Source organism: Mustelus asterias, chromosome 19, assembly GCF_964213995.1.
Source record: "Mustelus asterias chromosome 19, sMusAst1.hap1.1, whole genome shotgun sequence".
Classification (NCBI taxonomy): domain Eukaryota; kingdom Metazoa; phylum Chordata; class Chondrichthyes; order Carcharhiniformes; family Triakidae; genus Mustelus; species Mustelus asterias.
Genome location: NC_135819.1, coordinates 5,883,158 through 5,910,498, shown reverse-complemented (window position 1 = coordinate 5,910,498; position 27,341 = coordinate 5,883,158). Strand labels below are relative to the sequence as shown.

The 27,341-nt window shown below is 41.6% G+C and overlaps 1 protein-coding gene across 1 annotated transcript; it reads left to right on the top strand.

The window, feature by feature from the left end:
* Positions 1 to 25,956, top strand: LOC144507526 (tumor necrosis factor ligand superfamily member 14-like). Its single transcript, XM_078234655.1, has 4 exons — positions 1 to 351; positions 5,355 to 5,385; positions 19,570 to 19,614; positions 25,419 to 25,956. Exons 1-4 carry the CDS (start codon positions 130 to 132, stop codon positions 25,832 to 25,834), a joined length of 714 nt encoding a protein of 237 aa, XP_078090781.1. The 5' UTR covers positions 1 to 129; the 3' UTR covers positions 25,835 to 25,956.
* The last annotated feature ends 1,385 nt before the right edge of the window (positions 25,957 to 27,341 follow it).

The following is a 27,341-nucleotide window of genomic DNA, read 5'->3' as shown; positions in this document are numbered from 1 at the left end:
ACAGAGTGAATGATTCTGTCTGGGGACCGGCGGCACTCTTGAATTGATGAACATCACTTTGGTTTTAAATCGAACTTTACCAGATAGTTCTTTCCTTGATTGATTTTTTGCACTCAAGGAGCCCCAAAAATGGGGGACAATTATGTTTATCCTTCAATTTTTGTTGTGGATGGACAGACAGACACAGTCCCTTTTGCAACCTCGACTAAACGGAAAAAATTGACTTTTGCACACAAGTTCCTTCTGATGCTGGTGTTATTGGCTCTGATTGGAGATGGATTTGGAGCATTTTATCTGTGGAGACTGCGATCTGATGTTCAGGAATTCAGTTCCATGTTTTTAGCCAACAAGGTAAACCCTGTACAACTTATCCTTCTCTTATACAAAATTAGGTTGTTGAAGATACATGTAGATAACTGCAATCCGCATGCAAAAATAAAATTTGGAATGTCAGTTACTATTTTGTCACTGTACACTTTTGAGCCTATCAGCTAATTGATACCTCTGTGACAATGTATAACGGGACTGTATTAACAAAATGCTTGACACTTTCACTTCTGCACAGAATCCTCCAGGGCTGGAAATGACTAGGGTCAAGAAGAATTTTTTAAAAATTCATTTGTGGTACATGGGCGTTGTTGGCTGGCCAACATTTATTGTCCATCCCTCATTGCCTGAGAGCAGTGAGAGTCAATCACATTGCTGTGGCTCTGGAGTCACATGTAGGCCAGACTAGGTAAGGGCAGCAGATTTCCTTCCCGAAAGGACATTAGTGAACCAGATGGGGTTTTTCCAACAATCCACAATGGTTTCCTGATCATAAGTAGATTCTTAATTCCAGATATTTTTTATTGAATTCAAGTTCTACAATCTGCCGTGACGGGATTCGAATCTGGGTCCCCAGAACATTAGCTGAGTTTCTGGACCCATTGATTCCCACATTCCATGAATGAAAAGAAATACGGAATCATATAGTCCACATTGAATGTTTAATCGTGATAACCCCCCTCCTGAAGCAATACCACTAGGCCATCACCTCCCCTCGAATGTACATTATTTTGATTGTTGAACAGGTCAAGTATATGTCAGCAAAAATAAATCTAACCCAGGGATCTAATCAATTAAAGTCAGAGAAGCTCTCAGGGTTGCTATGTTCACCACAAGTCACTAACAAACTCTCCATAAATCATAGAATCATAGAAACCCTACAGTGTAGAAAGAGGCCATTCGGCCCATCGAGTCTACACCGACCACAATCCCACCCAGGCCCTACCCCCATATCCCTACATATTTACCCGCTAATCCCTCTAACCTACCCATCTCAAGACACTAAGGGGCAATTTTAGCACAGCCAATCAACATAACCCGCACATCTTTGGACTGTGGGAGGAAACCGGAGCACTCGGAGGAAACCCACGCAGACACGAGGAGAATGTGCAAACTCCACACAGACAGTGACCCAAGCTGGGAATCGAACCCAGGTCCCTGGAGCTGTGAAGCAGCAGTGCTAACCACTGTGCTACCGTGCCGTCCGAATGAATGAACTGAATTAATAGTCACATTGCTGAGAGTCATATTGTTCAAATAAAGGTGATTCGCTGATGTTGAAGACTGCCAGGGTTTATTAATCAGCATAACTCTCACAAGGTTGAGTGGTGGGAATCTGCTTTGTTGCCATGTGTGAGAGCGGCTTGTGTGCTGTAACCACAGAGTGTATACACAGGCTACTGAGCAGGTTGGGCCTGTTGTTTCAGGAGGGTGGGTTATCACGATTAAACGTTCAATGTGGACTATATGATTCCGTATTTCTTTTCATTCATGGAATGTGGGAATCAATGGATGGACCAGTATTTATTGCCATCCCTAATTGCCCTTGACCTGATTGGTTTGCTAGGCCATTTCAGAGGCAACCACATCTTGAGTTACATGTAGGCCAGGCCAGCAAAGAACAGCAGTTTCCTTCCCTCAAGGACATTTGTGAACCAGGTGAGTTTTTACGACAATCAGCAATGGCTTCATGGCCATTAGACTTTGAATTCCAGGTTTTTTAATGGAATTTAAATTTCACCATCTGCCATGGTGGAATTCGAATCCAGTTCCCAGACCATTACCCTGGGTCTCTGGATTACTAGTCCAGTGACAATCCACTATGCCACCACCTCCCCATGAGGCAGAATGGAAGGAAATGGTAGGGATGAACATAAGCTATTTTTCAAATCTTGTTCCTCATGATCAGTTTGAGAACAGCATTGGAACAGACCTGACAGTGACAGTGACTATACTCGGAAAGTTAAAGATATCGAGATGGATCAGATATCTGCAAGAATTTAATTGACATTATAGAATGTTCTGGTATATTTATCATGTCAATGTTTAATAAATAAAGGGATAAAGATAATCAAATTGAACCACATCAATTTGCAAAAAGACAGAGTTGGAAAGAGCTGCTATTGTACTAAGTAGAATGTCTGATTGCATAAAGTAGCGATACAGCGTGTGATCAGGAGGAAGGTAATGGGGTTATAGAGTACATTAACTTTGTGATTATGAGAGAGAGTGCGAGATTATAATGTTCATTCGATCAGAGATCTGGGGTTATAACAAAGGGAGGGGAAAAGTTTGAGCTGTGACATAAATTGGTAAATTATAGAAAAGATTTTGCATAAAAATTATTTTCAAAATAGCAAAGCATTAAAACTGCAATCTCTTGTTGTTCAATGAATTAGATATAATAATTTTACTGTAAATATGTTTGCAAATTACTGTCAGCATATTAACTTATGTTCATCTTTTGTAAAAGTCACAGTAGTTTAAGACTAAAACAAGATCTGATGTGTTGCTCTATCATTTATTAATATTGGGAGCGACTCAGGCGAGGCAGAGGTATTCCTGTAGCAACAAATAATTACCACAAAAATCATGCTATTCATTTTCTTAGACATGTTAACAAAAACTTACTGAGATAGCAGGACCAGTGAAGATACTCTTCAAGGCACACAAGTATAATTTGCTTGTGAAATATTCTAAGAAGAGTAGGATAGGCCCAGAAAGGTAATGATAAGTATCTGGAATTTAAGTTTTAAAGGAAAGCTAAAAAGTTGGACCATTTTTGGAAAAGAGGTTTCAAGGTTGAACTTATTTCAAGATGTGAACGGAATTGGCAAACTGACCTTATGGTGAAGAAATCCAAAACCCCATAAATTAATTGATGAGGAAGTTATAAGTAAGAAAATAAGTCAGGGCAAGTTTTTCACAGAATTTGTGAATAAACATGAGAAATGCTTTGAGTGAGCATTAGAGATAACAGAAAGGAAGAACGTAAGAATCGTATGCAATGTATGTGTTACTGTGTGTTACAGGCAACTAATCTGCACATCAGGACCCGCAAACAGCAATTAAATAAGTTTTGGTGGTGTCGTTTACCTGAGATGGCAGTTGGGGCTTGGTTTAAAATCTAATTCAAAGGCATTCCAAGTGCCTCTCTCTGTACGGCACTTTAGCATGAGGCTGAATATGCTCAGGTCTCCAGAGTAGGGCTTGAACCCACAATATTCAACTCAGATATGAGAGAGCTATCACTGAGTCATGGCTGGTGCCATGAACAGAATGAATAGGGAAAGTTTATTTTTGCTGTTTGAAGAATTAGTGATTCATTTAAAATTATCACTAAGAAAGTGAGAAGAAAGATGATCATAATTAAAATAGACAGGATTTTGCAAGGAGTGAACACTGAAACTTGAAAAGGAAAATTAGATAAATATCTTAAACAGAAGAATGTACAGAGTTATGGGGGAGACAGCATGGTGTTAGGATTAGTTTTGGATTGGTTTAGTGCAGAGGTAGCACATAACCAATAGCCAAATGACATAATTTTGTGCTATAACTTTCTATCATTCTAGTCTAGAATTGGGTCAATACCACTGGCGGATTAACCTAATTCTGGGAACATTATAGAAACAGGGTGATGATGCTTCAAGCACTTTCCCAGTTCACACAATGTAACCTGCCCTCTATGTCTCCTTCCATTTTATATATTTTTATTTTTATCTATTTTATTGTCAGATATTTATTGTTTGACTGAACATCTATGGTTGATCTAAAAGGGGCTTGGAGCTCCGAAAGCTTGTGTGGCTTTTGCTACCAAATAAACCTGTTGGACTTTAACCTGGTGTTGTTAAACTTCTTACCTAATCTAAAAGCCACAGAGACATGTAAGTGTGGTGAAAACAAGTCTTACTCTAGAATATAGATTCCATTTCCTGCTATTCTGCTTTGTCATCAAGTGAAATAAACACTGGATGGAATTATGTGTCGAGCAGCACCAAATCCAGCAAACATATTAATTAAAACAAGAATGGTATTAAGATGGCATGTTGTGTGACAGTGTGGTGTCACGGTGAAGGAGAGCTCTGAGAAGAATCTCATTCCATCTACCTGCATTACATTTAAACTCCTGGGGTTAAATATGGCTTTGAACATAGAACATAGAACAGTACAGCACAGAACAGGCCCTTCGGCCCACAACGTTGTGCCGAGCTTTATCTGAAACCAAGATCAAGCTATCCCACTCCCTATCATCCTGGTGTGCTCCATGTGCCTATCCAATAACCGCTTAAATGTTCCTAAAGTGTCTGACTCCACTATCACTGCAGGCAGTCCATTCCACACCCCAACCACTCTCTGCGTAAAGAACCTACCTCTGATATCCTTCCTGTATCTCCCACCACGAACCCTATAGTTATGCCCCCTTGTAATAGCTCCATCCACCCGAGGAAATAGTCTTTGAACATTCACTCTATCTATCCCCTTCATCATTTTATAAACCTCTATTAAGTCTCCCCTCAGCCTCCTCTGCTCCAGAGAGAACAGCCCTAGCTCCCGCAACCTTTCCTCATAAGACCTACCCTCCAAACCAGGCAGCATCCTGGTAAATCTCCTCTGCACTCTTTCCAGCGCTTTGCTAAACCAGTTCACTATCTAATCCTTCCTGAACCAAATGTTAACATTAAACAGAAAGGAATTCTGCTGCAATGAAGCTTTCAATGCTTTAATAGAAAAGTCATACTAATTCCCAGAGGCTGTCAATCAGATAGGTAATGTAGACTATTAAAAACAGAAAATACTGGAAATATTCAGCCCCTAAAGGAGAAATACAATTTAACATTTCAGGTGGTGGGTCTTAGTGCAAATGGAATTACTGACAGGAAGAATGGAACAGAGCAGTGAATCTGATCAAGGTTTCCATAAAACCACAATGCACTGCTTTAACAATCCGGCCAGGACCTCTGGGTGAGTACTTCCATAATACTGATATTGTTGCACATTCTGACTGTTTTTCCCCTATTTTATTTCAGAACACTTCACTTATTGTTGGAAGTCTCCAAGGTGAGTGAAACTACCATTAAATTAAAACAAATTACTAAGTGCAGTAATATATTCCTGCAAGATTTATACATTCAATAGAATTGTATATTGCATGATTATTATCTAGGAATATGTGTGATTTGCTGAGATAGTTAAGTAACCTTTTACCCTGAGATTTGAATTCGTGTCCAGTCCAACTTGATGGGATTAAGGTGACACTGTGAGGGTCTGACACTGAATTGGAACAATATAAATGCAGTAAAGGTCCACAACACTCGATTTGTCTCAAAATACTCAGAAAGACCACAGGGATGGCTGGTGTAGAATATAGAAAAAATCATGCATCTTCTTGTCTGATCCTATTACAAAGCAGGCACATTGTTAGATTAATGTTACTGATATCTGCCCAATGCCATATCAGATTTGGGCTGATTGAAGGACAGTTTTAGGGGGGAGCTTTATTCTGTAACTAATCCATACTGTAACTGATCTGTGAGCGTTTGTTGGTGAAATTTGAAATGGTTAATGTTGACATTGCAAGGGGTTGCTGATAATTGTACTGGTGACATTGGCAGAATTTGGAGCAGGTACCAGGAAGGATTGGTCATGTTTAGAAGAGTTTGGTATCAACACTGGACAAAGTCAGCAGCAGGGATCAGTGTGAATGTTAGTAATTGATGGTGTTGTTGGGATGTCGACAGTAGAAAAGCCTGGAGCTGATTCTTGGATTTTTCAATCATTAATTTTAAATCTGAGGTGATAGGTTCTTGTTAACCAAAGGTATTAAATGATATGGGATAAAGGTGGGTGTATTGAGTTTAGTTGCAAGTTTAAAAATATCTAAGGATATGAAATTTATCATTCTTTGTCATTTTACCTCTCCAACAACATGCCCAGACTAGAAATGTTCTCCTCACTCAGGAACCTGCCCAATTCCATTTTGGAGAACTGCAGGGAACTCATACTCACTACCACTCCAGTTATCTGTTACTAAGAGCAATGACCCTGAAAATAAATACTTCACAACATTTAATCTATTCTTTAAATTTTTCACTCATGCTGGCTGGTGCTACTATACCTATCCACCCCAAATAACCGAGCCAACCGGACAGAATCTAATATTTTCATAACTTGAAAATATAACCCCTGTAACCTTCTTTTTCTCTAATGAAAATAGCCTCAGCGTTTGGTGCCCCCTCCCCCCTAATTATACAAGAGCTCTATCTGAGGTAATGCATTTTGGAAGGTCTAATACAGATAGGAAATATACAGTAAATGTCAGAACCCTTAAGAGTATTGATAGGCAGAGGGATCTGGGTGTACAGGTACACAGGTCATTGAAAGTGGCAACGCAGGTGGAGAGGGTAGTCAAGAAGGCATACAGCATACTTGCCTTCATCGGCCGGGGTATTGAGTTTAAAAATTAGCAAGTCATGTTGCGGCTTTATAGAACCTTAGTTAGGCTGCACTTGGAATATAGTGTTCAATTCTGGTCGCCACACTACCAGTGTGGAGAGGGTACAGAAAAGATTTACCAGGATGTTGCCTGGTATGGAGGGTATTAGCTATGAGGAGAGGTTGGAGAAACTTGGTTTGTTCTCACTGGAATGATGGTGGTTGAGGGGCGACCTGATAGAAATCTACAAGATTATGAGGGGCATGGACAGAGTGGATAGTCAGAAGCTTTTTCCCAGGGTGTAATTGACTCTTAAATTACTAGGGGGGCATAGGTTTAAGGTGCGAGGGGCAAGGTTTAAAGGAGTCCAAAGATGTGCGGGTAAGTTGATTGGCCATGCTAAAATTGCCCCTTAGTGTCCTGAGATGCGTAGGTTAGAGGGATTAGTGGGTAAATATGTAGGGATGTGGGGGTAGGGCCTGGGTGGGATTGTGGTCGGTGCAGACTCAATGGGCCAAATGGCCTCTTTCTGCACTGTAGGGTTTCTATAGTTCTATGGTTCTATGGAGATGTACGAGGCAAGTTTTTTACACAGAAGGTGGTGGATGCCTGGAACTCGCTGCTGGGGGAGGTAGTGGAAGCAGATACGATAGTGAGTTTTAAGGGGCGTCTGGACAAATACATGAATAGGATGGGAATGGAGGGATATGGTCCCTGAAAGGGTAGGGGATTTTAGTTCAGTCGGGCAGCATGGTCGGTGCAGGCTTGGAGGACCGAAGGGCCTGTTCCTGTGCTGTAATTTTCTTTATTCTGTTCTTTGTTCTCTAGTATTGTATTGATCACTATCCTTCCATTTAAGTTTCATAGTCCCAACATGCTTGAAAACATAAATCAAATGCTCCATATCAAAGGCTCATATAGCACCCTTAGTTTTACAATATACTTCAACGTAAAATGCTTTTTGCTTTCCCAATGGTGTTATCTCATGCTGCTTTTGAACATTTAATGCAATACCAATGATTGTATGATCAACTGAAACCCCCAGGTCCCTCTCTTGATGTCTAACCTTCAACAGGAACCCTGCATAGTACACATATATGGGGTTTTCCCTTTTCAACGACATGACACTGCACTTACCAATATCAAAAGACATCAGACATTCTCATGCCCAGGCCCTTAACGTAATTAAATTAATTTGCAATCAAATTATTTTGTCTAAATATTCCAACCCCTGTGCACGTTTTTGTGCTATCAGCAGATTTATGAATAGCTGCATAAACAACCTCATGTAAATTATTTATCCTGATGATAAATGGCATGGGGACACAGTGGTTAGCATTGCTGCTTCATAGTGCCAGGTTCAATTCCGGCCTTGGGTGACTATCTATGTGGAGTTTGCACGTTCTCCTCATGTCTGCATAGGTTTCCTCTGGGTCCTCCAGTTTCCTCCCACAGTCCAAAGATGTGCAGGTTAGGTGAATTGGCTGTGCTAAATTGCCCCTTAGTGTGCAAAAGTGTGTAGGTTGGGGGATAGGGCAGTGAGTGGGCCTGGGTAAGATGCTCTGGTGGTGAGTTGGTGCAGACTTAATCGGCCTTCTGCACTGTAGGGATTCTATAAACAACAATATGCCCAACGTACAGCCCTGCAAGATTCCATTCTGACCTAGTCCATGCACATCTATTCCCATTGATGATGAGCAATGGCATAACTGAATCCTTCCCACCACCTCTCTAAATTATGTTAGTCTTTCCTGCAGATACTTAAAGTGGGGGGCTGTGCTGGGGTCACTGGATTTGGGCGCACTGCCCCTCGAGGCAGGCGCAGGACTGTCAGGAACTGAGAAAGGCTGCATGAAACTCTGCGATTTTGTCCCAGCTGTAAAACAAATTCAATGAAACACCATGCCCTATCCATTACAATTCATGCCACGTCGGGCCCCACACCCACCCCCCATGGCCCCTCACACCTTCTATGCCAACCATGATTCTCTACCCATCCTCCATGGCTCTTTATAGCCCCAATGCCAATTTAGTGTCAACTCAGCCCAACCCAGCCGTCACTATTTTCCCTTACTCTCTCTATGCCAACTCGCCCAGTATCCACCAAGAGATTAAATAAAACAAAGTTCTAAGTGTCAATTGACGATTTCATTATTTAAAAAACATTCTCATTGATACATTCAATGTATTTAAATTCCTTCAAGTATTTAATGCCTTATGAAAAACAACTATTTAAATTCACAGCCCAACATCAAAGAATTTATAACCACTTGGAGCAGTCAATCAAATTGTGAACCTTCAGGCCCTCCCACTGTAATAATGCAACATTGTGGAATAAATCAAGCAGCACTAATCCTATAATGATAACCCTCAAGTTTATGTCAACAGACAGCTAGTGACATTGCAAGTAGTTGCAGCAAGTTGTTTTCTTTTCATTTAGAAAGCAGATTTAACTGCCTTGACAATTTGACAGTTCCAATTCAATTTTAACAATCTCAAAGGGCACCTTATCTCTCCGAAAGGGGACACTGTACATATCCAAAAGTGTACAGCACCTCTCCAAATGACTCCAGAAGCTTTTTGTCTAAAGCCCAGGAGTCATGTTTTTCACATCCCTTCAATGAAAATTGTATTTGTTTGAATGTAGCTACACTTTTACATGTGCAGCTGCCTCCATGAATTATGGATGTTTAAACTACAACCTACTCCATTTCTCCACCATGGTGAAAATGGTGGGTGCTGGGGTTGATTGCAGGATTTGTGGAATCAGGGCTCTGGTGCTATTTTATCTAAGTCAAAGATCCCTTCCATTTCCATAAAAATTCGGGACACTCATCTCAGTGTTGTTCTCTCATCCAATTTATCTTCTTCCTCTTCTATCTTTACCCTCAATGTCTCCTTCAGTTGTTGCCAGAAGAAGGTTCTCAGGTCTTTGTTTCCAATGTCCATACTTGGCTATCTTTTTTTCTCTCTCTCTCTGTACTTAGTAACCCTTTGATTCTTGAACTTCTACTCTTGATTCAAATCATTCATTTGTCTTTCCATCCACCCAGCTGATACTGAGCATTCTCTTCCATATGCACATTTCAAAAGTTGCTATCCTTACCCTCTTTCTTCAGAGTCCAACTCTTGCATCTGTAGAGTGCAACACTTCATTCTAGTGACTGTACTAGACATTTTTTCAGCTTCATACAGATGCTTTCGGACTCCAAATGTTACTTATGTTTCTGCTCAAGGTTCTTGCTGTAGCTAAATTTAACATGGATTTCACTCTTGGATGTAACTTTATATCCTCTCGCAGCACTGCAGATCTTGGATCTTCCAAAGTTCTCTCGATTTGGGAACAGTTCCTTTACATTCTAAAACTGCATATGTCACTCACCTATTTAAGCAAGATGAGAGAGAGAAAAACCAGGGAATTATAGACTAGTTAGCCTGAGTGGCAGGGACAATGGGAAAGTACTCTAATTGGTAAGATGTGACGACTGATCAAATATCAACCTGTTGATCCTCCCAACAAAGATATACGTTGGGGCCTCAACTGTTCACTGTATTTATTGATGACTTAGATTTTAGATAATGGGATAGAAAGCCACATATCCAAATTTGCTGATGTTACAAAGATAGGTGGCATTGTAAGCAGTATACATGGAAGAATAAAATTACAAAGGGATACTGATAGATTGGATGAATCAGCAATACTATTGGCAAATGGATTTCAGTGTAAACAAATTTGAGATAAAAGGAGAGAATAAGGTACTTTCTGGGCAGTGAAATACTTACATGAAGTGCAGTCACTATTGGAAATGCGGCACCAAACTCCATAAACAGCAATGTGATAATGGTCAAATAATCTATATTTTGTATTGTTGATTCAGAGACATATATTGGCCAGGACACTGGAGACTCCCTAGCCTTTTTTGAAATAATGCCATTATCCTTTAACATCAACCCGAAAGGACAGGGTCTCTGTTTAGCATCTCATCTGAAATGCAGCGCCTCCTACTGCAGGGAAATGATTTTTGTGCCAAAATCCTGGCGTGGAGCCTGAACCAACTGACTCAGTGTGCTACCAACTCAGTTACAGCTGACCAAAGCTAGAAACCGTGAAGGCTCAAAGGGACTTGAAGGTCAAAATGTCAAGGACAGTTACAGATGATAATCAATAAGGTTCAAGAAATGCTTTTTTTAAAACTTGGAGGACTAAAATGTGAAGGCTAGAGAAGTCCTGCTTCAGCTATATAAAGTCCTGTCTAGATCAGACCTAAAATATTGTGAGCAGCTCTAAGCACCACATCAGCGGAAGGATATATTACCCCTGTAGGACATGCCGTGGAGATTTACCATTATGATACCCGAGCCCCAAGGCTTTAATTAGGAGGAAAGGTTGCACAAGCTAGTGTTGTATTGTTCCAATTTAGAAGATTAGGGACTGATTTGATCAAAATTTACAATATATTAATGTATGAACATAGGACTTAGGAGCAGGAGTAGGACATTCAGCCCCTCGAGCCTGTACTGCCATTGAAGATTATGGCTGATCTGATTGTGGTCTCAACTCCACTTTCCTCTCTGCTCCTGATAACCCTTGACTTCCTTGCCTATGAAAAAAACTATCGAACTTTGCCTTGAATAAATTCAATGAACCAATCTCCAATGCTCTTTGAAGAAGAGAATTTCGCACAGAGAAAGAAAATTTCCTTATCTCTGTCTTAAATGGAGATCCCTTATTTTTAAACAGTGTCCCCTAGTTCTAGTCTCCCTGTGATAGGAAACATCTTCCCCATGAAGTTCCTCTCAGTTTAATAAACTCCAATGGGCATAGGACCAACCTGTTCAACCTTTCTTCATAAGGTAATCTTAATTTCAGAAAAGAGTTAAGTGAACCTTCTTTGAATTGCTTTAGTGCAATTCTATCCTTTTTCATATTAGGAGACCAAAACTGGTACTAGTACTTCAAGTGTGATCTCACCAAGGCGCAGTACAGCTCCAGTGAAACATCTCTACTTTCGTATTCAAATCCCCTTGCAATAAACACCAACAGACCATTTGTCTCCCTAATTACTTGCTGTTCCTGCATTTTGTGATTCATGTTCCAGGATTCCCAGATCCCTCTATATCTGCAAGTTCTACAATATCTGTCCATTTAAATAATATTCAGTTTTTTTATTATTCCTGCCAAAGTGACCAAGTTCATATATTCCCACATCATACTTCACCTGCCAAATTTTTGCCCACTCACTTAACTTGTCTATATCGCTTTGTAGTCTTTTTATCCCCACTTGACAACTTACTCTCCTACCTCCCTTGTTGCCTACAGTAAATGTTAGCTACCATACCTTTGGTCCCTTCATCAAAGTCATGGATATATAAATCAGTGGTAGGCAACCTATGGCTCAGGGGCCACAAGCGGCCCATCTGTGTTCTGAGTGCAGCCCACAAGACATTTTTTGACTGTTGCCCGCATGAATGTGCAGGATTGTCACATTCCTCTGATTTCCATCTGCAGTTTTTTCCTACTGGTATGACTGAAGTGATACGCACGTAACTCAAGGGCAAGCGAAATGAGGTGTGTGCTAATTGCTCACAGCATTGCCTGTGAGTGCCGTGTGCTCCCTCTGTGTCCAAAGCGTAAATATTTATTTTGTTTTACCATTTGAGGTTGATGCTAGTTCTATTAATATATAAATGATTAAGCATTTTTTATAACTCCTTACAGAAACATAAAAACTAGCAGCAGGAGTAGGCCATTTGGTCCTTAGAGCCTACTCTGCCATTCATTATGATCACGGCTGATCATCCAACTCAGTAGCCTGTTCCTGCTCTCCCGCGTATTGTATTAAATGTATTTAGAGTCATTCAGTCATAGAGGTTTACAGCATGGAAACAGGCCCTTTGGCCCAACTTGTCCATGCCGCCCTTTTTTTTAAAAAACCCTAAGCTAATCCCAATTGCCCGCATTTCGCCCATATCCCTCTATACCCATCGTACCCATGTAACTATTTAAATGCTTTTTAAAAGATAAAATTGTACCCGCCTCTACTACTACCTCTGGCAGCTTGTTCCAGACACTCACCACCCTCTGTGTGAATAAATTGCGCCTCTGGACACTTTTGTATCTCTCCCCTCTCACCTTAAACCTATGCCCTCTAGTTTTAGACTCCCCTACCTTTGGGAAAAGATATTGACTATCTAGCTGATCTGTGCCCCTCATTATTTTATAGACCTCTATAAGGTCACCCCTCAGCCTCCTACGCTCCAGAGAAAAAAGTCCCAGTCTATTCAGCCTCTCCTCATAACTCAATCCATCAAGTCCCAGTAGCATCCTAGTAAATCTTTTCTGCACTCTTTCTAGTTTATAGAAACATAGAAACCCTACAGTGCAGAAAGAGGCCATTCGGCCCATCGGGTCTGCACCGACCAGAATCCCACCCATATCCCTACATATTTACCCACTAATCCCTCTAACCTAAGCATCTCAGGACACTAAGGAGCAATTTAGAATGGCCAATTAACCTAACCCGCACATCTTTGGACTGTGGGAGGAAACCCACGTAGACACGAGGAGAATGTGCAAACTCCACACAGACAGTGACCCAAGCCGGGAATCGAACCCAGGTCCCTGGAGCTGTGAAGCAGCAATGCTAACCACTGTGCTACCGTGCCGCCCCGAGTTTAATAATATCCTTTCTATAATAGGGTGACCAGAATTGCACACAGTATTCCAAATGTGGCCTTACCAATGTCTTGTACAACTTCAACAAGACGACCCAACTCCTGTATTCAACGTTCTGACTGATGAAACGTAGCATGTCGAATGCCTTCTTCACCACTCTGTCCACCTGTGACTCCACTTTCAAGGAGCTATGAACATGTACCCCTAGATCTCTTTGTTCTGTAACTCTCCCCAACGTCCTACCGTTAACTGAGTAAGTCCTGCCCTGGTTCAATCTACCAAAATGCATTACCTCGCATTTGTCTAAATTAAACTCCATCTGCCATTCGTCAGTCCACTGGCCCAATTGATCAAGATCCCGCTGCAATTGGAGATAACCTTCCTCACTGTCCACCATGCCACCAATCTTGGTGTCATCTGCAAACTTACTAACCATGCCCCCTATATTCTCGTCCAAATCATTAATATAAATGATAAATAACAGTGGGCCCAGCACTGATCCCTGAGGCACACCGCTGGTCACAGGCCTCCAGTTTGAAAAACAGCTCTCTACAACCACCCTCTGGCTTCTGTCAAGAAGCCAATTTTGTATCCATTTAGATACCTCACCCTGGATCCCGTGAGATTTAACTTTATGCAACAACCTACCATGCGGTACCTTGTCAAAGGCCTTGCTAAAGTCCATGTAGACAACATCAACTGCACTGCCCTCATCTACATTCTTGGTTACCCCTTCAAAAAACTCAATCAAATTTGTGAGACATGATTTTCCACTCACAAAGACATGCTGACTGGCCCTAATCAGTCCTTGCATCTCTAAATGCCTGTAGATCCTGTCTCTCAAAATACTTTCCAACAATTTACCCACCACAGATGTGAGGCTAACTGGCCTGTAGTTCCCAGGCTTTTCCCTGCAGCCCTTTTTAAACAAAGGCACAACATTTGCCACTCTCCAATCTTCAGGCACCTCACCCATGACTATCGATGATTCAAATATCTCGGCTAGGGGACTCGCAATTTCCTCCCTAACCCTCCACAACGTCCTGGGATATACCTCATCAGGTCCTGCAGATTTATCTACCTTGATGCACTTTAAGACTTCCAGCACCTCCTTCTCTGTAATATGTACACTCCTCAAGACATCAATATTTAATTCCCCAAGTTCCCTAACATCCATGCTTTTCTCAACAGTAAATACTGATGAGAAATATTCATTTAGGATCTTACCCATCACTTGTGGATCTGCACATAGATTACCTTGTTGATCCTTAAGAGGCCCTACTCTCTCCCTTGTTACTCTTTTGCCCTTTATGTATTTGTAGAAGCTCTTTGGATTCTCCTTTGCCTTATCTTCCAAAACAATTTCGTGTCCCCTTTTTGCCCTCCTGATTTTTCTCTTAACTCTACTCCTACATCCCCTATACTCTTCAAGAGATTCACTTGATCCCAGCTGCCTGTGCATGTCATGTGCCTCTTTCTTCTTGACCAGGGTCTCAATATCCCGAGTCATCCAGGGTTCCCGACTTCTGCCAGCCTTGCCCTTCACTCTAAGAGGAATGTGTTTACCCTGAACCCTGGTTAACACACTTTTGAAAGCATGCCACTTACCAGACGTCCCTTTTCCTTCCCACAGACTCCCCCCATTAACTTTTGAAAGTTCCTGCCTGATACCATCAAAATTGGCCTTGCCCCAATTTAGAATATTAACTTTTGGGACAGACCTATCATTCTCCACAGCTATCTCAGAACTAATAGAATTATGGTCACTGGTCCCAAAGTGATCCCTCACTAACACTTCTGTCACCTGTCCTTCCTTATTTCCCAAGAGGAGGTCAAGTTTTGCCCCCTCTCTAGTCGGGCCATCCACATACTGAATAAGAAATTCCTCCTGAATACACTCAACAAATTCCTCTCCATCCAACCCTGTAATACTATGGCTGTCCCAGTCAATGTTGGGAAAATTAAAATCTCCGACTATTACCTCCCTATTTTTCTTTAATCTTATTCATGGGGCCACGGTTAGTGAACATGCCCGATTTCAATCTTGCAGCCCATCGAGATGAAAGAGGGCCACTCATGCGGCCCACTCACTAGCCAAGGTTGCCCATCACTGTTGTAAATAGTTGAGACCCTAACACTGATCCCTGTGGCATTTTACTCATTAAAGCTTGCCAACCTGAAAAATACCTACTTATCCCTGGTCTGTGCTTTCCGTTAGCTAACCAGTCCTTTATGCTAATATGGATTTATATGGATTTTAGCAAGGCTTCTAGAAAAAGTGAGAGGGCATGGGATCCAAGGGGCTGCTGCCCTGTGGATCCAGAACTGGCTTGCCCAAAGGAGGCAGAGAGTGGGTATAGATGGGTCATTTTCTAAATGGAGGTCGGTCACCAGTGGTGTGCCCCAGGGATCTGTTCTGGGACCCTTGCTGTTTGTCATTTTCATAAATGACCTGGATGAGGAAGTGGAGGGATGGGTTGGTAAGTTTGCCGATGACACGAAGGTTGGTGGGGTTGTGGATAGTCTGGAGGGATGTCAGAAGTTACAGAGGGACATAGATAGGATGCAAGACTGGGCGGAGAAGTGGCAGATGGACTTCAACCCAGATAAGTGCGTAGTGGTCCATTTTGGCAGGTCGAATGGGATGAAGGAGTACAATATAAAGGGAAAGACTCTTAGCAGTGTAGAGGATCAGAAGGACCTTGGGGTCCAGGTCCATAGGACTCTAAAATCGGCCCCGCAGGTGGAGGAGGTGGTTAAGAAGGCATATGGTGTGCTGGCCTTTATCAATCGAGGGATTGAGTTTAGGAGTCCGGGGATAATGATGCAGCTATATGAGACCCTCGTCAGACCCCACTTGGACTACTGTGCTCAGTTCTGGTCGCCTCATTACAGGAAGGATGTGGAAAAGATTGAAAGGGTGCAGAGGAGATTTACAAGGATGTTGCCTGGATTGAGTGGCATGCCTTATGAGGATAGGCTGAGGGAGCTCGGTCTTTTCTCCTTGGAGAGATGTAGGATGAGAGGAGACCTAATAGAGGTATATAAGATGTTGAGAGGCATAGATCGGGTGGACTCTCAGGCTTTTTCCCAGGGTGGAAATGGCTGCTACGAGAGGACATAGGTTTAAGGTGCTGGGGGGTAGGTACAGGGGAAATGTTAGGGGGAAGTTTTTCACACAGAGGGTGGTGGGCGAGTGGAATCGGCTGCCGTCAGTGGTGGTGGAGGCAAACTCAATAGGGTCTTTTAAGAGACTCCTGGATGAGTACATGGGACTTAATAGGATGGAGGGTTATAGGTAGCCCGAAAAGGTAGGGATATGTTCGGCACAACTTGTGGGGCCGAAGGGCCTGTTTTTGTGCTGTAGTTTTCTATGTTTCTAATAGGCAACCCCCTAACCAGGAGCTTTTATTTTGTGCAGTAACATTTGATATATCACCTTGTCAAAAACCTTTTGGAAATCCAAGCACACATCTACAGGTTCCCCTTTATCCCTCTTACTTGTTACTTCCTCTAATAAATTAGTTAAACATGATTTATCTTTCACAAAGCCGTGTCAACTCTGCCTGATCCCATTATGATTATCTAAGTATCCTGTTATAACCTCCTTAATAATAGATTCTAGCAATTTCCCTGGGTCAAATGTTAAGCTAACTGGTCTATAGTTTCCTGCTGTCTCCCTTCTTGAATAAAGGTGTTTAATTTGCTACTTATCAACTTGCTAGGACTCTTTAAGAATCTAAAGAATTTTAAGATTATAAACAATGCCTCCACTATCTCTACAGCCATTTCTTTTAAGACCCAAGAAAGCAGGCCATCAGCTCCTGGGAATTTGTCAGCCTTTATGTCTAATAGTTTTCCCAGCACATTTTCCCCAGTGATGGTGATTGTTTTAAAATTTTCACCTTTCGATTATCAAATATCTTTGGGAAGTTTTCTAAATCTTCTACAGTGATGACAGACACAAAATACCTACTCAAAAACCTACCATTTCCTTGTTTTCCATTGTTAATTCCCAGACTGACTCTCTAGAGGACCAACATTCACTTCAGTTACTCTTTTCCTTTCTACATATTTGTAGAAACTCTAATTACCTGTTTTATATTTCTAGCTACCTTTCTCGCATACTTCAATCTCTTCTGTTTTCTTTAGTCATTCTTTGATAGTTCTTAAAATCTATTTGATTTCTAGGCGTGCCTTGAACCTTCACAGAATTGCACGGTGTTTTTTTCCAATTGATACTACACTTAATTTCCTTATGCCACTGGGTTAAATCTTTGCTGAGAGTTATTAAATCCCTCTTTAAAAGTCTGTTGCTGCATCTCTACTATCTTACCTTTTAACCTAGTTTCCTAGTTCAAATTAGCTAACTCTACCTTCATATCCTTATAATTACCTTAATTTAGATTTAAAACACTAGTCTTAGACCTACATTTCTCACCTTCAAATGGAGGCAAGCTTCTATCCTATTATGATTACTGTTGTCTAGAGCCTCCTTTATTGTGAGGTTCTTGATTAATTCTGTCTCATTACTAGAATGACCTGCTCCTTGGTTGGCACTATAATGTACTGCTCTAAAAAATTGTCCTGAATATACTCTATGAACTTATTTTGCAGGCTACCTTTGCCAATCTGATGCACCTAATCTACTTGTAGATTAAAGTCACTCATGAGTACCTTTCAGCACCTTTCTTACACACCCAATTTATTATTCCTGTATACTCTGTACTACAGTTAGGGGGACTATAAACTGCTCCCACAAGTGACCTCTTACCTTTTCTACATCTTATCTCTACCCAAATTGATTCTACATCTTGACCCCCAGCCATCAGTTTCTCAGCAGTAGAGGGTGTGAGCAAAGGGTAAATCCGTTGATAGCGGTGGGACCAGAAGATCCTGCCACCAGTCAATAGCAGGCCGCATCTACCACCACAAAACATACCTTGGGGGCTGTGGAAAATCTAAAAATTAGAGCCAGACCTTTCAGGAGACAAATTAGGAAAAAACACTTCTACGCACAAAGAGTTTTGGTACTCTCTTCCAGAAACGACAATTGATGGTAAGTGAATTGTTAATGTTAAAAATGAGATTGGTTAACAAAAAAATCTATTAAACATATCAACAGGTTTGGGACAAAGGCAACTATGAAGTTAAATAACATGTCAGCCATGATCTCATTCAATAGTAGAACAGGTTCAAGGACCTAAATGGCCTATTGATGTTCTAATGTTCATTTGAAAGAGGATTAATTATGCTCACTGTTGGATGATGAAAGATAGAAGGAGACTCGAATGGAGCTTAAATGCTGATGTGTACTACTTGGGAAGAATGGTATGTCTGTCCTGTACATTTTCTGGAATTATATGTCCCTGCTTTGGCCAGATCACCCCACAGCCATGTAATGACTGTCGGTTCTGGGTCTTCTTCTCTACACTCCTTTCAACTTGGCATTTTTCTTTAGCTCCTTAATTCAAAGTAATACTCTTATTCCAGCCCCACGTTAAAGCTCAGTCTTCTCTGTCAACTGAAACCAGTACTCATGAATGTATTATTCTTAGCCCTCTTTCAGATGGCACTCTTCACACTCACCTCCATTTTATTTTAGTTTTCTTCCCTCTATGGATATGCTCTCCCCGCACTACTTTCCTCTATTGTTCCTTTCATTTTGAACTGACAGACTTCACCATGCCCTGTTCACGCTGGCACTTTCCTTCCTCCTTGCCCCATTGTATTACTCCCAGCCTCTTTCCTCTTTCCCTTCAAACCACTGCTTTCAGTGACTTTCTGCTTCACTGACATCCAATGACTCGAGTTCTGGATATTGCAATCAAACAGTTTACGCAGACACAATGGGCCAAATTACTTCCTTCTGTGTTGAAAACTGCTATTAGCTTTGCTTTCTTACCTTCACTGACCTTCATTTCTTCCCCATCATTGCCAATGCTTTCATCCTTTGTTTCTGTCATTTTCTGTAGTCTCAGTGCTGCTCCTACCTGAATGTAGCTGCTTTTGAAGGGATGCTGAATCTATCATTCATTTGGCTCTACACCTTTTTCTAACTAATTATCAAATATGTATTATGGTGAACATGTTCAAACGTCATTTTATGCATAATATCTGTTTTGTTATTTAGACAAGATCTTCCGAGATTCAACAAAGCCTGCAGCTCATGTCACTGGTAAGAATACATCTTGGCAAGTAATTAAATTCAGATTGTCTTCCATGTCACTGCAATAACCTCAAAACACTAACTGTGATTTTATAAAGATGTCTTAAAACTTGTAAAGGTGCTTGTTACTGATCTTGTTACTGGCAGTTCAAGGGGCTTCAGTATGGGGAGAAAGTGCGAATATGGCACTGAGATAGAGGATCAGCCATGATCAAACTGAATTCAATAAATCTACAAGAAATTTATGGGCAAGCCCAGGAAACCATGAAAGATTTGGATTGTCACTGTGGCCCTGGAGGGATTGGGGTTCATCTTCCAAAATCCTGTGGACTCTAGAGCAGTTCCTACAGATTGGAGGAATGCAAACATAACCCCACTGTTTAAAAAGGGAGGGAGAGAAAAAAGGGAGAATTACAGACCAGTTAGCCTGACATCAGTAGTGGGGCGGATACTGGAGTCTATTATAAAAAAACATGATAACAGAACATTTGGAAAACATTAACAGGATTGGACAAAGTTAGCATGGGTTTGTGAGAGGTAAATCATGCCATTGGAGTTTTTTGAGTATGTAATTGGTAGAATAGATATGGGAGGACCAGTGGATATGGCATATTTGAACTTAGCCTTTTGATAAGGTCCTTCATAAGAGGTTAATGGGCAAAATTAAAGCACATGGGATAGGCATGGATCAAGAATTGGTTAAAAAGGAAACAGAGAATGGGAATAAATGGGTCTTTTTCCGAGTGCCAGTGCTTGGGCCCAGCTGTTCACAATATATAAATGACCTGGATAAAGGAACCAAATGTAACAGTTCCATGTTTGCTAACAACACATAACTGGGCGGAATTGTGAGTTGTGAGAAGAATGTAAGGAGGCATCAAGGTGATTTATACAAGTTGAATGAATGGGCAAACACATGGCAGATGCAAACAACGTGGCTAAATGTGAAGTTATACACCGGTGTGAAAAACACAAAGGAAGAGTATTATTTAAATGGTGATACATTGGGAAGTGTGGATGTACAAAGGGATCTGGGTGTCCTTGTACACCAATCAATGAAAGTGGAGAGGCATGTGCAGCAAGTAATTAGGAAGGCCAATAGAATGTTGGCCTTCATTGTAAGAGGATTTGAGTTCAGAATTAGGGATGTCTTACTGTAGTTATGCATGACCTTGGTGAGACCACACCTGGAATATTTTGCAAGCTGTTTTGGTCTCCCTACCGAAGAAAGGATATACTTGCATCAAGGGAATGCAGTGGAGGTTCATTAGGCTGACTCTGGGGTTGGCGGGACTGTCCAATGTTTGACTGGGCCTACATTCAGTAGAGTTTAGAAAGATGAGAGAAGATCAGATTGAAACATAAAATTCTAACAGGAGTGGACAGATTAGATGAAAGGAGGATGTTTTCCCTCGTTGGGGAATCTGGAACCAGGGGACACAGTCTCAGGATAAAGGGATGAACCATTTAAGACTGAGATAAGGAAAAACTTCTTAATTCAAAGGGCAGTGAACCTGTGGAATTCTCTACCACAGAGGCTGTGGAGGCCAAGTCACTGAGTGTATTCATGAAAGAGATAGATTTCTTTTAGATTTTAATGGTATCAAAGTGTATGGGGAGATAGAGGATCAGCCATGATCACGTTGAATGGCAGGCTCAAAGAGCCGAATGGCCTACTCTTGCTCCTAGTTTCAATGTTTCTATAAAAGGTCACTCATACATCACAACAAAGAGAATCTGCTATCCATTTATGTGATTCAATTCCCAAACTAAATGGTTACCTCTTAATGCCTGACAAAGTCTCGGTTTTATGTAACTGCTACAAGGTTAGTTAGAAGTTGGGGAAGTTGTCCCATAGACAATCATATCCAGAGACATAGCCATTTTCACAGCATTTAATGTGTCAGTCAGAAGTCTCCTGGCCCTCATTGATCCTGCCCCATGTGCAGCAGAGCTGGGAGCACATTCCAGTAGATGAAACACAAGCGTTAAGAACAATCTTTAGTCAGAAGTGCTGAGTGGATGATTTTTTTCAGCTACTTTGTCATACCCATCACCATAAATACCAGTTTCAGATCATTTTAGTTTGTTCAATATTAAGAAGTAATTGAATCCTCTGGACAAAAGAAAGACTATGAACCCTGACAGCATGTTGGATGTACTGCTCAAGGTCTGTGTACCACAACCCTAGCTAAGTTGCTCCAGTGTAGCTATGATACTGGTATCTACCCAGAAATTTGGAAGATTAGCCAGATATGTCCTATCATAGAACATAGAACAGTACAGCACAGAACAGGCCCTTCAGCCCACAATGTTGTGCCGAGCTTTATCTGAAACCAAGATCAAGCTATCCCACTCCCTATCATCCTGGTGTGCTCCATGTGCCTATCCAATAACCGCTTAAATGTTCCTAAAGTGTCTGACTCCACTATCACTGCAGGCAGTCCATTCCACACCCCAACCACTCTCTGCGTAAATAACCTACCTCTGATGTCCTTCCTATATCTCCCACCATGAACCCTATAGTTATGCCCCCTTGTAATAGCTCCATCCACCCGAGGAAATAGTCTTTGAACGTTCACTCTATCTATCCCCTTCATCATTTTATAAACCTCTATTAAGTCTCCCCTCAGCCTACTCCGCTCCAGAGAGAACAGCCCTAGCTCCCTCAACCTTTCCTCATAAGACCTACCCTCCAAACCAGGCAGCATCCTGGTAAATCTCCTCTGCACTCTTTCCAGTGTTTCCACATCCTTCTTATAGTGAGGTGACCAGAACTGCACACAATATTCCAAATGTGGTCTCACCAAGGTCCTGTACAGTTGCAGCATAACCCACGGCTCTTAAAACTCCAACCTCCTGTTAATAAAAGCGAACACTCTATAGGCCTTCTTCACAGCTCTATCCACTTGAGTGGCAACCTTTAGAGATCTGTGGATATGGACCCCAAGATCTCTCTGTTCCTCCACAGTCTTCAGAACCCTACCTTTGACCCTGTAATCCACATTTAAATTAGTCCTATCAAAATGAATCACCTCACATTTATCAGGGTTAAACTCCATTTGCCATTTTTCAGCCCAGCTTTGCATCCTATCTATGTCTCTTTGCAGCCTACAACAGCCCTCCACCTCATCCACTACTCCACCAATCTTGGTGTCATCAGCAAATTTACTGATCCACCCTTCAGCCCCCTCCTCTAAGTCATTAATAAAAATCACAAAGAGCAGAGGACCAAGCACTGATCCCTGTGGCACTCCGCTAGCAACCTGCCTCCAGTCAGAAAATTTTCCATCCACCACCACCGTCTGTCTTCGATCAGATAGCCAATTACCTATCCAATCTGCCAACTTTCCCTCTATCCCACACCTCCTTACTTTCATCATAAGCCGACCATGGGGGACCTTATCAAACGCCTTACTAAAATCCATGTATATGACATCAACTGCCCTACCTTCATCAACACACGTAGTTACCTCCTCAAAAAATTCAATCAAATTTGTGAGGCACGACTTGCCCTTCATGAATCCATGCTGACTATCCCGGATTAATCCGCATCTTTCTAAATGGTCGTAAATCCCATCCCTCAGGACCTTTTCCATCAATTTACCAACCACCGAAGTAAGACTAACCGGTCTATAATTACCAGGGTCATTTCTATTCCCTTTCTTAAACAGAGGAACAACATTCGCCACTCTCCAGTCCTCTGGCACCATCCCCAAGGACAGTGAGGACCCAAAGTTCAAAGCCAAAGGCTCTGCAATCTCATCCCTTGCCTCCCAAAGAATCCTAGGATATATTTCATCAGGCCCAGGGGACTTATCGACCTTCAGTTTATTCAAAACTGCCAGTACATCCTCCCTCCGAAGAACTATTTCCTCCAGCCTATTAGCCTGTAACACCTTCTCTTCCTCAAAAACATGGCCCCTCTCCTTGGTGAACACTGAAGAAAAGTATTCATTCATCACCTCGCCTATCTCTACTGACTCCATACACAAGTTCCCACTACTGTCCTTGACCGGCCCTAACCTCACCCTGGTCATTCTTTTATTCCTCACATAAGAGTAAAAAGCCTTGGCGTTTTCCTTGATCCGACCCGCCAAGGACTTCTCATGTCCCCTCCTAGCTCTCCTAAGCCCCTTTTTCAGCTCATTCCTTGCTAACTTGTAACCCTCAATCGAGCCATCTGAACCTTGTTTCCTCATCCCTACATAAGCTTCCCTCTTCCTTTTCACAAGACATTCCACCTCTTTCGTGAACCATGGTTCCCTCACTCGGCCATTTCCTCCCTGCCTGACAGGGACATACCTATCAAGGACACCCAGTATTTGTTCCTTGAAAAAGTTCCACTTTTCATTAGTGGAACTTATCCTCTCGAACAGGTCAAATCTATCTCTGTCAATTACTGTCCTCTCTGCCGTCTCCAATCAGCAATAAAGGGACTGAAGGAATTATCAATAGTGTTTCAACTAGACATCTATTCACCAATAATCTGCTCACTAGTGCTCAATTTGGGTTTCACTACTCAGTTCCAGATCTCATCCAGATATGAATGACCTAGCTCATCCAGATATGAAGACCATAGCTGAAGAAGAGATGTGAAAAACTTACCTTGACATACAGACAGTATTGACGGAGAAATGAACCAAGAAATCCAAGCACAAAATGCATCAGGGTTCAAGATGTAAACTGTTCAATGGCTGGAGTCATACCTGATACAAAGTTGAATGGTTGTAATTGTGGTGGTGATCTGCCTAAGGACAGATCACTCCTCCACACCTCATGGTCTTGGGCTTTCTCTTCAGTTGCTCATAAGAGCCTCCCATTTTCAATTTCAATGAGCAATATGACTAGGGAAAAAGATACATGAGGTGTCTTCATCCCATTGCCTTCTTTGTGTGCTTAAAGGAAATATAGCTCCTATTTATTAAAAACATGCTGCCACGGTTGTTGGTCAGTCAGAGAAATACAGGTGATGTGAAGGCAAAAGCATTTGGAAGAGAAGGTTAGAAAGAAAAAACTTTCATCAGTTTAACTCAAAAGCAGATTAGGGAACACTTACCCAGATTCACTTTGATTTATAAATGAGGTGAATCATTAGACTGAAATCTTTATATTGATCCCTTCAATTGACCCCTAACCATAATATTTTTTGGGGAAAGGTTCCAGATTTCTACTTGCCTTTTTTGTAAAGTGCTTTCTGACATCAGCCCTGTACAACATCACTCTAATTTTAAGGTTATTCTCCCCTGTTCTGGACTCTCACCAGGGGAAATATTTCCTGTACCTATCCTGTTAAATCCTTTAATCATCTTATACACCTCAGTTAAACCTTTAACCTTCCATGTTCAATGGAATATAGGCCTAATGTAGATTAAAGAGGTCGGTTTTAAGCAGTGTTTCAAAAGAGGTGAAAAGATTTGGAGAAAGGGTCCTGAAAAGTGGCTTACTAGTGACAGGATGAAGGAAGCGGAAGATACACAGGAGGCCACAGTTGGAAGAATGTAGAGTTCTCAAAGTATTGTAGGGTAGGAAGTGGTTACAAAGATGGGAGAAGTGAGAGAATGAAACATCAAGATTAGATTTTTAAAATTGAGGGTTTGCTGGACTAGGAACTAATGTATATGAATTGAACTTGGTGCGAAATAGGTCACAGACAGCAGAGGAGGCTGGAAGATGGAGGCCAGTCAGGAGAGTGTTGGAGTAGTTGAAGCAATTAAAGTTTGAATGATCATCGTAGATAATTCATAATGCTGGAAAGGATAATGGAACTTGGCTGTTTGAAACAATATTTATAGATGTTCTTATTCTTTCAGGATGTAACTGCAGTGCCTCTGGGTATGACCGACTACAGTGGGAGCACAACAAAGGGTTTGCTTTCTTGCGTGGAATTGACTATAAGGAAGGAGCTTTGGTGATTAAAAAATCTGGACATTACTTCATTTACTCCAAGATCCTATTGGGAGAAATAACTTGTGGTGTTGAAAGAAACGGGTTTCTGAAGCAGACAGTTTTCAAAGAGGGAGCAGCATACCCACAACCTATTGAATTAATGGCTGTTCGGAAATTCTTCTGCACAGGGGAGAAACCAGACCAATGGCTGGACAATAGCTACCTGGGGGCAATATTTGATTTCAATAAAGGGGATCAGGTGTTCATTAAAATAACAGAAAAAAAACTTCTGAGAATCTCCAACAATGCAGAAACATTCTTTGGTGCTTTTATGATTTAATATGTCTCATTCAGCAAACATGTACTCATTTCCTGCTTTGCGGATGTTAATGTCTGAATGTACCACTCGATAGTGATAAACTAAGTATGTATTTTTGCTTTTAACATGGAAGCGTTTACTCCGAAACTTGGGCTGGAACCTTGTTGTAGTGTCGAATGTGCCCATCTGCCTCATTTCCTACTGCCAGTAGCAGCACAAGATTCCAGCTAATGTGAAAACCTGCCAGTTGTATAATGCCCATTTAATATTAATTGTTTTTATAAATCTTTATTTATTGCTGTTTAGAACCATAGAACCATAGAAAATTACAGCTCAGAAACAGGCCTTTTGGCCCTTCTTGTCTGTGCTGAACCATTTTTTGCCTAGTCCCACTGACCTGCACTTGGACCATATCCCTCCACACCCCTCTCATCCATGAACCCGTCCAAGTTTTTCTTAAATGTTAAAAATGTTAAATGTTAAAAGCATTTACCACTTTATCCGGCAGCTCATTCCATACTCCCACCACTCTCTGCGTGAAGAAGCCCCCCCTAATATTCCCTTTAAACTTTTCTCCTTTCACCCTTAACCCATGCCCTCTGGTTTTTTTCTCCCCTAGCCTCAGCGGAAAAAGCCTGCTTGCATTCACTCTATCTATACCCATCAAAATCTTATACACCTCTATCAAACCTCCCCTCATTCTTCTACACTCCAGGGAATAAAGTCCCAACCTATTCAATCTCTCTCTGTAACTCAGCTTCTCAAGTCCCGGCAACATCCTTGTGAACCTTCTCTGCACTCTTTCAATCTTATTTACATCCTTCCTGTAACTAGGTGACCAAAACTGTACACAATACTCCAAATTCGGCCTCACCAATGCCTTATATAACCTTACCATAACACTCCAACTTTTATACTCGATACTCCGATTTATAAAGGCCAATGTACCAAAGGCACTCTTTACGACCCAATCCACCTGTGACGTCACTTTTAGGGAATTCTGTACCTGTATTCCCAGATCCCTCTGTTCAACTGCACTCTTCAGAGTCCTACCATTTACCCTGTACGTTCTTCTTTGGTTTGTCCTTCCAAAGTGCAATATCTCACACTTGTCTGCGTTAAATTCCATTTGCCATTTTTCAGCCCATTTTTCTAGCTGGTCCAAATCCCTCTGCAAGCTTTGAAAACCTTCCTCACTGTCCACTACACCTCCAATCTTTGTATCATCAGCAAACTTGCTGATCCAATTTACCACATTATCATCCAGATCATTGATATAGATGACAAACAACAATGGACCCAACACCGATCCCTGCGGCACACCACTAGTCACAGGTCTCCACTCAGAGAAGCAATCCTCCACAACCACTCTCTGGCTTCTTCCACTGAAAGAAGTCTCACAACACCAGGTTAAAGTCCAACAGGTTTATTTGGTAACAAATACCATAAGCTTTCGGAGCACTGCTCCTTCGTCAGATGGAGTGGAAATGTGCTCTCAAACAGTGCAGACAGACAAAATCAAGTTGCA